The 16,984-nt window shown below is 47.0% G+C and overlaps 1 protein-coding gene across 1 annotated transcript in view; it reads left to right on the top strand.

Annotated features, from left to right (window-relative positions):
- TBCD (tubulin folding cofactor D) overlaps nt 1–16,984 on the top strand; it is a 1,666,801-nt gene that overhangs the window by 1,253,093 nt on the left and 396,724 nt on the right. The window contains 1 exon segment of the mRNA XM_069200356.1: nt 8,620–8,703. Within this exon segment, the coding sequence (XP_069056457.1) occupies nt 8,620–8,703 (84 nt within the window).

The raw sequence follows: 16,984 nt of genomic DNA, 5'->3' as shown, positions 1-16,984 counted from the left end.
AGGATTCAAGATGTGCTACAACTGAAGAAAGCAGATAAGGATCACAGATCTGCTCAAGGTGTGTCTTTTAGGCCTGTACTCAGGGCAAAACTCTGAATCATGTATTAAGTGTGCCTTCATGCACCCAAATGTGATTTGAGACCAGGAGGTAGAGATGTATGTTGTTATTTACAAGAAGTACTTGTGGCCTTTGCTTAGATCCTGCTCCTAGTCACAGGCTCAGATTTGCAACTCCTGCAACCGTTCATAGTCCTCTGGTAAGTTCAAGTCAAAACAAAAGCATAAAAAAGCAAAGCGCGACTCCACTTCATTCCTCCTATTTGACTCAAAGTGGAAGATGTGAGGACATCAAGATGTAATTCACACTCCACCAAAGACACTGGTCACTGAGCCAATTCCTCAGTTGGTCCCAATGTTCCCCAGGCCATTGATGATCCTGCATCAGATCAAGGCATTCAAAGAGGCCATGTTGCAAATATGCAGTGCGCATCTGGCTCCCTGTGGTGTGCCTTCGGGTCCTGCAGGGTCCACTTATCAGGTTAATGGTGGGTCACTCACTGATTCTGTCTTTCCTCTTGGATGATAACTTGGCCAAACTCAATACAGACTTCTACTCCGGCCCCCTGATCCATATCAGTTACTGCCACCCTGATGGGAGCACTGGTGCCATAGGATGATCCGATGCCCATGTCAGACACCATACTGACATCTACTTGAGCTCAATTGATGTTGTGCCTCAAAATTACAAAAGCATGACTGGTTGTCCTGCTGTCTGACTCTAACCCTGTTCCTGTACCACATTTCTGCTATCAGGTGGCTCTATATTGTGTTTTTGGTTCTTCCTCTGACCCTGTGCCTGAGCAAGTTGCACCCTAAGATGATGATGATGAAGGTAAGGGAGAGGGCTTGTTCAACACTTATTACAGCAATTATGCCTTATTCCTTGATTTACAAAATGTCAGTGGTCTTGACACCCCTCCTGGGACATAGCTTTGCCAGCAACTTAGACCACCAACAAAAGAGTGCCCCATTTGCAGTGGTGGTTTGGAGAGCAGCTGAGGTGCTAGCATTACAGCTGCCCTCTGTGGAGACTAAAACAAATGTTTTGACAGAAATTCTGTAGCTGAGGCCAACAACATCTATCTGAGCCCTTACTTTAATTATGCCCTCACGGATACTCTGATGGCTACCTGGTCGAAACTATGTTCTTGCCTTACTGTGAGCAGGCAGATGTCCAGACATCATAGACTCGCTGCTGGTGGATGGAATGTTCTCAGTAAGCATGCCACTTCCGAGAGCCTTATTGTGCAGGTCTCAACCAGTAAAGTGAATCATAATTCTTTTACCACTGCTCCTCTCGCTAGAGAATAAAAAATAATTGATGCTTTTGGAAAACATATGTTTTCTTCAGCCGTTCTGGCACTGTCGTCTGAAATGTAGTCTGCCATTTGGGTCGATAAACCTATGTTTTTTCAGGCATGATAACTGAGACGTAGCCAAATGTTATCTATGCAGGTTTGTATACCATGAATTGCCTTGGCAGGGTAGTTGGTATCTGTGTGGTCTTCCATCAACATGACTGGATGGAGGTCCACTGGCTTCTCCATCAATATACAGGCATCAGTGATTGACATGCTCTTTGATGGGTTACGCCTCTTCAGTGAGAAGACAGATGCCGCTTTGGAATGCTTTTAAAACAATAACGCTACAGCAAGTTCCTTGGGGATGTTTGCCCCTGCTAAACAATTCCCTCACCAGAGGTCTAGCATATAGATAGAGACAGCCTTCGGAACCAGTGATGCAACAGAGAGCATAGTATTTTCAGGGCTGTGGACACGGATCTGGCAGGAATTGTGCAATACAGCAATGGAGCCAGTGTTTAAAATCCTCCTCACATGCTTCAGTAACCAGCAAACTACTTTAGTATGCCCTCAGTGGCCCAGCCAGAGGGAGGAAGGATACATTAATTTCTTCGGGTTGGTGATCTACCACACCCAATAGATGGGTCATGCAAATTATTTTTGAAAAATGTACCCCAAATTTTATTTCCTCCTCACATACAACCTGCAGTGCCACAGACATTGACTGCGGTTCATGGTGAGCTAAGAGCAATTACAGTTTGCTGTGCTCCCTTTTGGCTTTACCAGTGTCCCTTAGTTGATCACAAAAGTGATGGCGGTGGTTGCTGGCAATCTTTGGAGGGCATGCGTTTCTGTATTACCATACCTCCATGATTGACAGCTGAAGGCAGGCTTGCAGTTGTCTCTCGTACTCTACCACTTAGCGACGGCAGACCTTTTCACATTACTGGGTTTCACCATAAACAAGATGAAGCCCACTGATTCACTCTTAGTAGCTTCCATTCAATTGTGCAATCCTGGTTCAAATGGAGTTCATGAATTTCCCTCCACAGCAGCTGGCACAGGACATCGGGCTATGACCTTGATGTTTCTATTGAGGGTGCCTTTGAGACTTCTTAGCCTTGTATATCAAACAGGGTAGGTGGAATATGTAAGCACCTCAGTGGAACTTGAAGTCCAACTGAGTTTAACATCAAGGCTTCCTTTCTGACACTATCCAAATCTTGGAGGAAACAGCTCGATATCTGCAGTGGTGGCTGACTGACCACAATTTGTATAACGACAGCCAACTTTCACTTCTCCATGCAGAGCTTACAGTGGTGACAAATTCATCATTGCTGAGTTTTAGGACTATGGTCTCTACTGGAGGGCTGGCTCAATATCAGTCTTCTGAAGCTGTGGGCCGCTTGCCAACCCTGAATGCATTCCTTCCATCTATCATGGTGAGGCTGGTGCAAGTTTTCACAAATAGTGGTGGTGCTCCAACACGCAGGGCAGGGTGTGGTCTTGGGTCCTGTGCCAGAAGACTTTCCTGCTCTGTAGGTGGCTAGAGTTCTAGGGCATCTTTATGGTCACCAATCACCTGGCAGGGTCCCTTCACTCCAGAGCGGATGAACTGAGCAGGTTTTGAAGATTTGAAGACTGTCTTCCCATTGTGATTACATCAGTTGTTTGCATGAGAGAACTACAGGCACTCTCAGTACAACCACCCTAGACCAGCTTTTTCTACATACAAGTTAATGCTGAGGAGTCATGCGACCTTCTTTACTAAAATTACGAATCCCTCACATGATGGACAATCCATCAGTCTACCGGTTTTCTTTACTCCACCTCACTTCTTGAAAGAGGAGGAACGGCTATTTTGGTTGGAGCCTAAAAGGGCTGTAAGCTTTTACATAGATCGTACCAAAGATCACAGTGAACAGTCAGCTTTTTGTGGGGTTCTCCAGGGTTAAAAAGAAAGGGAAGGCTGTGCAGAAGAGGACCTTGTCAAAGTGATTAGTCCTCTGCATTAAGACCTGCTGCACACTGGCCAAGAAACAGCCCCTAAGGTCTGTGAGCTCATTCTACTAGGACCAAGACTGCTTTGGCTTGAGGGGTACCCTTGACATATTCCAGGCAGTGATGTGAGTGTTGGTGCATACATTCACGAAGCATCACTACCTTGACAGCCAGGTCTGGTTGGAAGGACACTTCTGCAAGACATTGTCTAAATCTGTGCCACAGAACCACTTTGGTGAAGTCCTGCTTTGGTATCTATTCTCAGGTGAGGTACATCATTTCTGGTGGATACTCTCACTAACTGCAGATTCCTCAATGCACTCCCACCTCTCCATTCTGTGAAGTAGCCTGAAAATATCACAAGTTAGTACTCATGACTCTGTATTCAACCATTGTTCAAGCTCTGTGTCTGAGGATGTGGAAAAATAAAAGACACTCTGCTCCGTCACTTCTGGGGCTATATAGAGGTAATGCAGAGGTGAATGACACAACTGAGCAGCATGGTGGAGCACTGCTACAAAAATAGTTTTCAAGTCCACCCTGGAGGATAATCTAAGGTGAAGAATCTGTGGTTAGATCCACCAGAAAGAGTGTTAACAAAGGTAGGTAACATGTTCATCAAAACATCATCTACTTGTGCTGGGAGGGCCGCCTGCTTTTCCACCAATAAAGAGGTATGAAGAATTGCTGGGTCATTCAGCTAATCCACTAGGGCTATGCCCTACGCTTTTTGCTTCTCCCTCATGATTATCCTCCTTCTGCCAGAATGTGCTCTCTGGCATACTCCTGAATTTCTGAGGTGTATACCCCTGGTTTGCTGAACAAAAGGGCCATAGAAATGGTGTATCTCGAAGGGAGGTGCATAGGATACTATTGCCTTTACTTCTTGGTTCACTAGAAGGACACAGATCTAAAACTCATCTTGTATCTTCACTTTCTGAACTTCTTGTTCATTCAGCAAAGTAAGTTAAGAGTATTATCCCTGAACCAACTCTTATTGGACCTGAATGCAGGTGATAGTTTGGCATCATTGCATCTCTAAGAGGCCTGTTATAATTTGCCAGTTCTGCATGTCCACAGACACTACCTGAGGTTTACGGTGGGATCACAGAACTATCAGTTTGCTATTCTACCTTTCGGACAGATGATTGCTCTATACATTTCTAAGGAAGTGCCTGTGGTTGTGGCAGTTTCGCTGTGAAGGTTGTGAGTCCATGTATGTCTAAGTTTGGACTACTGGTTAATCAAATCAAATCAAATCATTAACATTTATAAAGCGCGCTACTCACCCGAGCGGGTCTCAAGGCGCTAGGGGAAAGGGGGGGGTTACTGCTGCTCGAAAAGCCAAGTTTTTAGGAGTCTCCGGAATGCGGAGTGGTCCTGGGTGGTCCTGAGGCTGGTGGGGAGGGAGTTCCAGGTCTTGGCTGCCAGGAAGGAGAAGGACCTCCCACCTGCCGTGGAGCGGCGGATGCGAGGGACGGCAGCGAGCGCGAGGCCAGAGGAACGGAGGAGACGGGTGGGGGCGTAGAAGCGGAGGCGATGGTTGAGGTATTCCGGTCCCTTGTTGTGGAGGGCTTTGTGTGCGTGGGTGAGGAGTCGGAAGGTGATCCTTTTGCTGACTGGGAGCCAATGCAGGTGTCTCAGGTGTGCGGAGATGTGGCTGCTGCGGGGTACGTCGAGGATGAGGCGGCCCGAGGCGTTCTGAATACGTTGCAGGCGTTTTTGGAGCTTGGCGGTGGTCCCAGCATAGAGGGTGTTGCCGTAGTCCAGGCGGCTCGTGACGAGAGCGTGGGTCCCGGTTTTTCTAGTGTCGGCGGGGATCCAGCGGAAGATCTTGCGGAGCATGCGGAGGGTGGGGAAGCAGGCGGAGGACATGGCGTTGACTTGTTTGGTCATGGTGAGAAGAGGGTCCAAGATGAAGCCGAGGTTGCGGGCGTGGTCTGCGGGGGTCGGAGCGGTGCCGAGGCCTCCTGGGCACTAATCATACATTACCTTGAGGAAACTCTGCTCTAGAACTTGTTTTTTATATATGCATTCGCTGTTATTTAGAGCAAACCTAAGAGCAGCCAAGTTCTGTATATGGTTAAAGACAAGCATACAGTCAAAAAGTAAAAGGAGAGAAAACTGTTTTAGATGATTATTGCATTAGGTTGAAGTGTTCTTGAAAAAGGGGCATCTTCAACACTTTCCTCATTTGGAGTAGCATTGGGGTGGTCCTGGTGGATACCAGGATGTTGTTCCAGATCCTGGTTGCATAAATAGAAATCCATCTTTGCCCAAGAGTCTGACCTCTCTTCAATGAAGAAACTGACCTTAATAAGGGTGCTACTGCACATGAACACCATGAATGCATGTCTCCTCCTCCTAGGATCATGAATATGCTGGAGATGATTTTGAGGTTTCTGATGGATATTACTACCTGCAGATTCCACATCTGTAGAATAATCCCAGGCATCACACTTGTTCTTAAAGCTTCAAAGCTCTCACGTCACTGGTAGGAGATGCCAACGTTGTATCAAAGCTGTAAGTGGTGTCAGATGTCACTGAAGTCATAAAGCTCCCACCCTGGTGCTGCAACTTTAGTTGACTTTTTTCCTTACGGATGATGAGGATCCAAAGCTTGCCCTCTCAGAGTATTGAGTTTTACCACAGACAAACCTTTTTCCAAATATGTACATGACCATGCCTTCCCTCTGGGGCTCGGAGTTCAAACCCTGTAGGGACTAAGAGGGACAGATGTACATTACAGATGCCCACTTCCATCTTCTTCTGGTGCCTCAGTTCAGACAATGACTCCCAATCCTGTGACTTCTTTCAGAGCATGTACCCAAGTCCATCAAGGAGGCGAAAGTCTTCATGGTCCGGGCCTTGGAATAAAAGTGCAGTCAAGACTCTCCAAGCCTCATTTCAGGTTGCCGTCATCACACTCTTCAGAGAAAAAGCACAAGAAACATTCTAAAGGTAAGTCACCTTGATGCCCTCTGATTCCCAAAGGATCTTCATCCTCAGAACTGGGTTGATTGTCATGGAACCGGTTGATACTTTTCCCAACGCACCTACTCCAGTGATTCTACTGGACCCGGCCCGGAACCTTTTTGACTTCCACCTGACCATCCTCAAACTTCCCAGATCTATTAGCAGCAGAGCCTTGTCTCCCAGCAGTTCTGACACCTACCCTGGACTTCCTTCAGTTCTTTGCTCGATGTTGTAGCCTGGCGACATTTCTAATCTCATGTACTCTATTTTCATCAGGGCTGTAGTGAATCCTAGTTTGTTTTAATGGGATACAGGAGTTAGCGTAGGCTGTGGGTTGCAGATTCGTGCCCCGTCACCCAGTGACTTTTACCCTACGTGGCTTGCTCTTTTAGCACACCTATTTAATTAAATATTTTAAGATGGCTGCCTTGTTTTGGGTTAGGCCCATGTTTTAGATTGTGTTATCAGTGTCACCGCGCTTAGGCGTCAAGATCAAGCTACAAAGACAAACTGTAGGTGTTCACTTTAAGTACTTCCCCTCTTCATGCTTTCGAGGGAATTGTTTATTTTAATTACAGTCCCTTTGTTATCTATTGTTTGGGAACAAACCTACATCAGGGGTCCAAGTAGATCCATATAAATACTCCTCACTTTAACAGATAGTCAGAGGGATTCCGACCAGATTGCATCGCTGCTGCTGACCCAGTCTTCGCGTTGCTACGGAGTCTGAGCTAGAGACCTCATTCCAAGGTAATGAGATTTGGGGCTCTTCTCATGGACATGGCATTGGCAGATTGAGGTTTAACATACCTAGCTCTCTTTTAGGTTAGAAGTTAGGCCTATCATGCTAGGGTTTTAGGACATATCACACACTTCATGTTATTTCATGATATTGCAAGATGGTGGGGGGGTCTTTGTATTAATGACTCCTGTCTTTACCATTCTGTTTCTTGCACTGTTCATTATCCTAATCATCGACAGAATGCAGTTTTGCTAAATAAAACTTATTGAAACTTTACTGCATCTTCTTTATTGCCTGTGTTTGATTGAGACATGTTGTTAATGTGAGAAAGGGGTAATCTCTGTTTAACGACAACACTCCCTTTGATGTCACACTCTTGAGTCCATGAGTAAAGTCTGCCGCAAATCACCTTTTACTGTTTTGGGTTTTTGGTGAGGTACTGCTTGTGGGCCGGAAGGGTTGGGACGACTGTTGCATTTTGTTGTAGGGCTGGCATAGTCACCTACAAACATAAGTACTGTCATCAACTACGACAGGGCATGGGCTCCAGCCAGCATGGCTTCAGGCCTCATGGCACCATATGGCCTCCCTATATTTGTGCCATTGGCTCCATGCCATCTCATCCATCCTTCAGTCTAGCTCTCAGATACGCAGTGCTGTATCCACCTGCTACATGGCCGTCCCTATCTCCACCAGCGCCACCACCACCACCTCCATCTCTGGTCCCTGACGCAATCCCTGAAATTGCACCTCAGAACAAGTCGTACAGGTAACCTCAAAAACATTTGGAAGGCAGGAATTTGCAGACCTTTTTTCTGTGAAGGCTGTGCTTCTGCCCAGTTTTGAAATAGGGAGGGATGCACAGAGGGGTATTGTAATTATTACATCCCAGCTTGGGACCCTAAGAAGGGGCGATTTGCCCCAGAGAGGAAGGCTCCCATGTGAAGCAGGCACTTGGGAGGGTGGTTGAATTAGGAGACATCCAGGACGTAGATGATCAGGGCCACTTTGATAAGAAAGGTACTGCTAGCTAACTTTACCTTTCTTGTTGCAATAATATGTATTCCTCTGATTTAGACATACATGTGCTTTGTGATCTCACACATGCCCTTCTCATTCTTCTACTTGTCCCCCCCTCCTCATTTCTTGTTGTTTTTCTATGAATTGATCCTATTCCCACTGTAATTGTAGAACCAACTTTGGTGCACTGGTGCAACATGTTTAAAGGCTTTTTGGTTTTTCTTACTCACATTAAATCAGGATGAAACAGATTACCTTACGATGGCTGTCTCTATCCATCATGCTCCAAGGTATCAATTAATCGGGGGTTGAGCACCTTCCAATCCATACTAAAACATTTGACGTGTTGGAGCTGTATGTTGTGGTTTGGAATCAGCTCTACTCAGGTGAAAGTAATGCATAACTTAAAAATGTAGGCTAGTGAACACAGGTGAAAATAATTAATCACAATAAATTGTAGTCATATTACTTAATTGAGCTTCACAATTGATTTCAACATATTTTTTCTTTTATTTTAAGGGTCAGAGAAGCTGCAATGACTAGTCTAATGGAGATCACTCTTTTATTAGTGCAGAACCAACCAGAACTCATCAATCCTGACATGTAAGTACATATCCTTATGTATAGGTAACATATGCCTTCGCCATTACTGTGCATGAATGTCACTGTACAAATAAATTAACTGCAGCAATTCCACATTCTTTATGATTAGTTCTGTAGGGTTATTTATGTTAGCAAACTTTGTACTGCTTTTTGAGCCTCACTCTCAAATCACACCACCTAAGTTTTTTTTTTTTTTCCTAGTCACATGTCTGCAATACAGTTGGACCCAGTTTGCCTTTTTCTCAATTTGTTTATTCTTGTCCTTTGAGAGCTCCACCTGTCGTCCAAGGCGGAACCTATATTGTATAACGTAATCTGGTCTGGCTTAGCCTGTGACTTAGAGTGTCAGAAAAATGTAATATCTTTTTAGAGATGGGTAACTAAACAATGGCAGTAAATGGAAATGTTCTCCTATTTATACTTTGTTTGCTAAAAGGCAGGGCCATCTTTGTAACCTTCGATCTTCAAATCCCTCAATCTGCCAAAAGCTGAGTTGGGTTAACCAGAAATTGATCTAGTCATATTTGCAGATCTTATCTCAGACAAAGCTGACTGGTATGAAAGAACCAAAAGAAAAGCTCTCAGCCCCTCACTAAGATCACAGAACAGATGATTAGGAATAGAATGCAAACTATGATAGTAGGCTGCGGCAAAGGACATCTCCAGAGGGCATCTCAAAGTAACCTGTAGTATCTCTATGTTGAGGTGGTGTTGTAAGCGGTTGAAAAGTAGACTATGGTTGGCTCGGGCTGGCAAGTTGTGCTTGGAATGATTCCCAAAAGTTGTCAGTAATGAGAGGCCCAGAGTCAGGGTGACAACAACCTTGGGTTGCTTCTGTTCCAGTTTAAGGAGGAATTGGCCTTGAGGTTTGGGCTGAACTAGTTCTTTTGCAGCAGGGTTTAAAGTGATTTGTATATGGCTCGGTCCAAACTGAATTGGCATGGTGAGCAAAGGAACAATGGATTGGAATGCTATCCTTAGTGATTGCCAAGGGTTAGACCAAACTTCTCCAACATGCAGCATAGCACAAAAGCTACTGGTAGCTCTCCTACTACCTCTAGGGAGTTCTATGGGTAGCCCTACCCATTAAATCTGAAAACTTTTGCATGGTTTAATTAATATATGTATGCCAAAATTGAAAAGTGTGTATTCAAGACAAAAATGTGTGTATTTTCAGAACTCATGAGCCGATAGTTGGAGACAAATGGTTGAAAATCCAAAATATATTTATTTAAAGGTATTTGAGGGAAATATTACTATTACTACTACCTTGGTGGCAGAGGCATTTCAGCTATGATTGTTATATATTAAAGAAGCATTCCACTTTACAAAGTCTTTTGTATATTGCGGGTAGCAACCGTGTCAAGACTGAGATGATCACTGCTCATGTTGCATAAGTTCTGACTTTGGCGTAACTCCTATCGATGGGTGACACAGGTAAACTTGGTTCATGGCACCAGCGATGAATGTGAAAGACAGCTTAGTGTAACCCCCAAAACACCATTCAATGTGTAATTCACATAGAAGTATTGTTTTTGTGTTACTAACAATCCCATAAAAGTATCTGGGGCACTGTGGAAACAGCAACAAACCTTGTTTCTCCGTTCACCGTATCTCACACACTGTACTAAGAATGAGCACTTTCATGTTAAAAGTATTTATTATTACAGGAGCAATCTGTTTCTAAGTACATCTAGAACAACTACACAGAATATTACAAAAATAGCAGGAAGGCACGTTATAAATAAGAAGAATAAAATGAAAATTTTTAGCTTTGTTTCTAGAACCTCTCACTCTGTCCACGTCTAAGCGTTACACTAGGAGAGCATGGAAGGCAGAGCAACTTGTTATAGGGAACTGGCACTTGTTGCAGTTATCCTAACCCCGCCCCCCAACCTTTTGCCTGATAATGATGCTGACTTGACTTAGATAGTGCTAGGATCCTGCTAAACATGCCCAGCACTAGTGTTCTTTCCCTAAAAATGTACTATTGTTTCCACAATTGGCATACCTCTGGCACACAGATAAGTCCCTGGTAAAAGGTACCATTGGTACAAAGGGCCCTGTGGCCATGGAAGGTCCCTAAGGGCTGCAGCATGTGGTGTGCCACCCTAAGGGACCCCTCACCAAACACATGCACACTGCCATTGCAGATTTTGTGTGTTGGTGGGGAGAAAAAGGCAAAGTCGACATGGCATCCCCCTCAGGGTGCCATGCCCACAAAACACTGCCTGTGGCATAGGTTAAGTCACCCCTCTAGCAGGCCTTACAGCCCTAAGGCAGGGTGCACTATGCCACAGGTGAAAGCATAGCTGCATGAGCAATATGCCCCTACAGTGTCTAAGTCCATTCTTCGACATTGTAAGTGCAATGTGGCCATATTAAGTATATGGTCTGGGAGTTTGTCATTACGAACTCTACAGTTCCATAATGGCTTCACTGAATACTGGGAAGTTTGGTATCAAACTTCTCAGCACAATAACCCCCCACTGATGCCATTGTTGGATTTATTGAAACATGTACACAGAGGGCATCTTAGAGATGCCACCTGTATTTTACCCAATTCTCTATTGTAGTACTGACTGGTCTGTGCCAGCCTGCCACTAGCAGATACTTTTCTGACCCCATGGGGCGAGGGCCTCTGTGCCCTCTGAGGTCAGAAACAAAGCCTTCTCTGAGAGGAGGTGCTTCACACCCCCCCCGCAGGAACTGTAACACCTGGCGGTGAGCCTCAAAGGCTTAGGCCTTGTGTTACAGTTCCCCATGGCACTCCAGCTAGTCGAGATGCCCGCCCTGGTCAAAGCCCCCAGTTTTGGCGGCCAGTTGGGTGGGAAACTTAAGAAAAACAAGGAGGAGTGACCACTTCAGCTAGGACCACCACTAAGGTGTCCAGTGCTGAAGTGAACCCCCCCCCCTGCAGAATCCTCCATCTTGGTTTGGAGGACAGGGACCAATAGGAATAGGAATGTGCCCCACTCCCCAGAGGGAGTGGGCACAAGGAGGGTGTAGCCTCCCTCAGGGACAGTAGCCATTGGCTCCTCCCCTCTGACCCCTGTAACGCCCCTACTTGTATTTAAAGGATTCCCTAAATCCCGGCTCACCAGATTCCTGGTGACCTGACAAGAAGAGGAAGGACTGCTTAGCTGAAAACCCAGCAGAGAAGAAGGAAGACAACAACTGCTTTGGCCCCAGCCCTACCCGCCTGTCTCTTGCTTCAAAGAACCTGCAAAAACACAGCAACGCGTCCAGCAGGACCCGCCACCTCTGCTTAACTCCAGAGGACTGACCTGCACCCATAAGGACCAAGAACTCCTGAGAACAGCAGCCCTATCCAAGAAAAACCAACAACCAAGGACTCCCACTTCATTCCGGATGCGTGAGTCCTGACCCCTGTGCACTCGATGCCCACCGCCAGTGTACAGGTGGTCCACCCAGCAAGAGAGGGTTCCCAGGCGATTGCGAGCAAGAGCCTACCCTGGGTTGACCTCTCCACCCCTCCACGCCGCCGCCTGCAGAGGGAATCCCAAGGACCCCCGTCTGCAAAGCTCCAGATGAAGATATCCAACGCCTAACAGGCACACTGCACCTGCAGCCCCCAGGCCTTGAAGAACCCGACACCCGATGCAGCCACGTTCAGCAGGTGGCCCTCCTCCCTGTCCAACTGTTGATGTGTCCGAGACACCCTCCTGGACCTCGCCTGCAGTCTCTGAGTGACCCCCGGGGTCTCCTTGTAGACCAGCATTGGAAACCCAACGTCCTGTTTGCAACCTGCACCTGGCTGCCCCTGTGCCACTGAGGGTGTGTGTTTGGTGCCTACTTGTGGCCTCTCCAGTACTCCTTCAATCCCCTGTGGTCTGCCCTCCGAGCTGCAGGCAGGCCGAATTTCAAGTACCCCCTGTCTCCATAGGAGCCCACGTTAAAATTGCTCATCTTTGACCTCTGTACCCGGCCGGCCCCGTGTTGCTGGTGGTGAGTGTTTGGGGTTAACTTGAAACCCAACTGGTGTACTTCCCAAAACCCGGAGACTGAAACTGTAAGTATTGTACTTACCTGTAAGTCGATCTTACTTTTCTTCCCCACAGGAACTGTTTCTGAAAATTGCAGTGTCCATTTTTAAAAGAGATTATTGCCAATATTTCAAGAACTGTATTACTTACTAATTTTAAACAAAGTACTGTTGATACCTGTGTGAAATACGAATCTTTTAAGGTACTTACCTGCAATTTGAATCTAGGGTTCTAAAAATAAATTAAGAAAATATAATTTTGCTGTGTAAAATTAATTGGTCTGAAGTTCAGTCATTGAGTGTGTGCTTCTTCTATTGTATGTGTGTGTGTGTGTACAACAAATGCTTTGCACTACCCTCTGATAGGCCTAACTGCTCAACCACACTACCACCAAAGAGATCATTAGTATTATCTACTTTAGCCTCTGTCAATTCTCTGGGGAACCCCTGGAATCAGTGCACACTATATCTCATTTTGGTATAGTATATACAGAACCAGCTTCCTACACATGCCATCTAGAGTTTCTTAGGGAGAAGAAACATAAAGCACACCTAGTTGACTGCACAGACTGTCTTTATTGGCAAAGGCATAAAGACACTGTGTCCACAAAGGGAGAACACACACTGCGGTCGTCTTCCTCCAGTATTCAGTTTAATCAGCTTCAGGCATGATGTGGCATCCGCGATGTGTGTTGGCTGTAGGTGAGACCGTCTCTGGCAGAATCTCTGGCGATAATGTGGGCAGAGGATCCCTCCTGACAAGTGGTCAAGTGATCGTCCTTATATATTAAATCTTATCAGAAATTGGAATTTCTGATGTAAGTTCAAGAATGTCTGATGTAGATTATGTGCATCAAAGTATGTGTCCCAGACACTTCCTTGTGAGCATGTAAGGTGAAAGGACGCCAATTCAGACGACACTATTTTGGGTCTATGTCGGTATGTGTTCTTAATTAACATTGACATGGTGGAAAGTAGCAATGCCTCAAGCTCTTGGCAGCTTGGTGTGACATGCCACAACGTTTGCGGTCTCATTTGAGAGGAAGGTCCCAGGAGCGGTTGCAGAATCCGAGATCCTCGTCGTACTCCAAGTTGTCAGACCACTCGAGTAAGTCCCATCACAAGAAAAAAAAAGTTGAAGAGATCTTCAACTCCCCCTCGTCTGTTGGCCGACAAGACTAGGGAGAATCGTGCATCAAGGCTTGGCTCCGCAGTGGAGCCTACACCTTGGGCGACTCCACGCCTCCCGGATTTTCTGGACGGTAGAGTGACCCCCGCCCATCTAAAAGTTCTATAAGGCCATATGACTCACTTTTGGGCTGACGACTCCTCCGGCGTACCTTTGGGCCCTGAGGGGTCGGCAGAGGCCCCTTCTGGTTCCGCACCAGCAGCTGTGGCCTGGCCCCAGTCCAGCCCCAAGGATCCTTTCCTAGATCCAGACTAGTGCAGGTTGTACCACCTCGACCTTCCCTGATGCCGGTCCCGATGCCAACGCTCCCAGCGTCGCCACCCCCATTCTGATCCTTGACTCCGATATGGAGCCAGAGGTGGATCAGTCAACACCATTTCCAATGCCATCTGGACCCATGCATTCCAAGTCAGACCCTGAGCCCTATTTCTGTCTACTAGGACTCTGGGAGGAATGGGAAGTGTCACTGAGCCCTGACGAATAGCAGCCCTATGAAGACCCCAACACAGACTGATGTGAGGAACTGGATGAAGCCAGTCAACTGGATACTTCTACAGATACTGGTATGCTTTCTCCCGCTACCTTGGCTATGGAGGAGGGAGGTGGTGCAGAGGGTGGCTGAGGTCTTTCACATTTAGTTGTCCTCTGTGGCAGTCAAGAATAATGTCTTGATGAAGGTGCTACAATTGGGAGTCTCTCCCGCAGAACCACTACTTCAGTTCAATGAATCCCTCACTGACGCCCTTCTGGGGACATGGTCCAAACCCAGCACAGGGTCTACTGTGAATAGGACTATTGCCTGCTGCCGCACTCCAGCAAGACCCAAAATTCCTCACCAAACATCCCACCCCAGAGAGCTTGGTGGTCCAAGCCTCTGCCTCCTATGTAAACCCTGGTGCATTCCCTACTGGACCCCAAGACAGGGAATACAAAAGGCAGGACAGTTTGGGGAAGGAGATGGTTTTCCTTCATCATCATGGCATTGTTGTCCATGAACACAAAAGGATGATGGCCGGAGTGCTGAACAGTGCAAACACTCACCCCCAGTCACACATCTGGGTTTAATCCATTGTTCTTCTGCTCACCGTGCCACCCCAGTTTGGGCCCAGCCATATGCAAATCAGTATTGACCCTGTTCCTCATGGGAACAGTCCAGCCCGAACTGCCAAGCCAGGTCCTCCCTGGACTGGAAACAAGCACCCTGGGACTGGTTTCAGGGTTCCACCCTTCATCAGCCAGGCTAGCTTGAATCCAGTGGCACAGTGAGCAAGGGACCCACGTCTGGGCATACCCTTCCTACTTAGGTCAACTTTAGCAACACAAAAGGATGATGGACGGAGTGCTGAACAATGCAAACACTCACCCCCAGTCACAGATCTGGGTTTAATCCATCGTTCTTTTGCTCACCGTGCCACCCCAGTTTGGACCCAGCCATATGCAAATCAGTCTTGACCCTGTTCCTCATGGGAACAGTCCAGCCCGAACTGCCAAGCCAGGTCCTCTCTGGACTGGAAACAAGCATCCTCGGACCGTTTTCAGGGTTTCACCCTTCATCAGCCAGGCTAGCTTGAATCCAGTGGCACAGTGAGCAAGGGACCCACGTCTGGGCATACCCTTCCCACTTAGGGCAACTTTAGCAACACAAAAGACTGATGGACAGAGTGCTGAACAATGCAAACACTCACCCCCAGTCACAGATCTGGGTTTAATCCATTGTTCTTTTGCTCACCGTGCCACCCCAGTTTGGACCCAGCCATATGCAAATCAGTCTTGACCCTGTTCCTCATGGGAACAGTCCAGCCTGAACTGCCAAGCCAGGTCCTCCCTGAACTGGAAACAAGCATCGTGGGACCGGTTTCAGGGTTTCACCCTTCATCAGCTGGGCTAACTTGAATCCAGTGGCACAGTGAGCAAGGGACCCACATCTGGGCATACCCTTCCCACTTAGGGCAACTTTAGCAACACAAAAGGATGATGGACGAAGTGCTGAACAATGCAAACACTCACCCTCAGTCACAGATCTGTGTTTAATCCATTGTTCTTTTGCTCACCATGCGACCTCAGTTTGGACCCAGCTATACAGTATGCAAATCAGTCTTGACCCTGTTCCTCATAGGAACAGTCCAGCCCAAACTGCCAAGCCAGGTACTCCCTGGACTGGAAACAAGCATCCAGGGACCAGTTTCAGGTGTTGTCTTGAGGTGCCTACGACCGCAGGAGAGTGACTCCTTCACTCCAAGGGAGAGTCCTTCTTCCTTCTTGGACGCAGGCAGAGTCCTTGTGATCCTGGAGGATGCACAACTACGGATGTTGCAGAAATCTTGCAGGAGCTGGAGAAAGAATGTTGCAGTGGGACCCCTCCCAACTGGATACAGTCTTGCTTCCAGTCTTGTTTCAGTTTCAAAAGCAGACCATTAGTGGTTCCGTAGACCAGAATCAGAAGATATCTTACAGAGAGTTCCAAATGTGCCCTTCAGAGCAGTCTGGTGGTGCTCAGAGACCCACCCCACCTCAACCCAGAGACACCTATTTCGAAGGGAGAGGTGGTCACATCTCTGTCTTGCAGGAAATCCTTTGTTCTGCCTTCCCCTCCTGGAGTTAGGCTCATCAGCAGGAGGGCAGAACAGTGTCTGGGGTCGGCAGCAGCATGGGCTGGCAACCAGCCCCTTTAAGCCTGTACATGCAGAACTGGGAGATCCTCTGAGGAACCCTCAAAGCACATGGGATCATGCAACTAGCACTGGAATCATTTTAGTTGCATGATTCCAACATGTTTGACACCAAACATGCATAGGTTCGGAGAACCCATTATGTAGTTGGACCACTCGTGTTGACCAGTGTCCACTACATACCTTAAGATGGCTTCCCCACACTTACAAAGCTCAGGTACTGGAGTCTGGGGTTTGTAGGGGTACTTTGCTCATGCAGGAGCACCCTTACACTTAGGGACATGTACTCTGCCCTTGGGCTGAAGGGCCTTCCAGAGGGGTGACTTACAGTGTCCAAGTGCAGTGACCGTGATATAGGGCAAGCCTTATATCTGAAGTGGAAGGTGCATCCATCATTTCACACAGGCTGCAATAGCA

This window comes from Pleurodeles waltl, chromosome 7 (assembly GCF_031143425.1).
Source record: "Pleurodeles waltl isolate 20211129_DDA chromosome 7, aPleWal1.hap1.20221129, whole genome shotgun sequence".
Taxonomy (NCBI): domain Eukaryota; kingdom Metazoa; phylum Chordata; class Amphibia; order Caudata; family Salamandridae; genus Pleurodeles; species Pleurodeles waltl.
The sequence above is the reverse complement of the archived record's forward strand: the minus strand, read 5'-3'. Positions and strand labels throughout refer to the sequence as shown.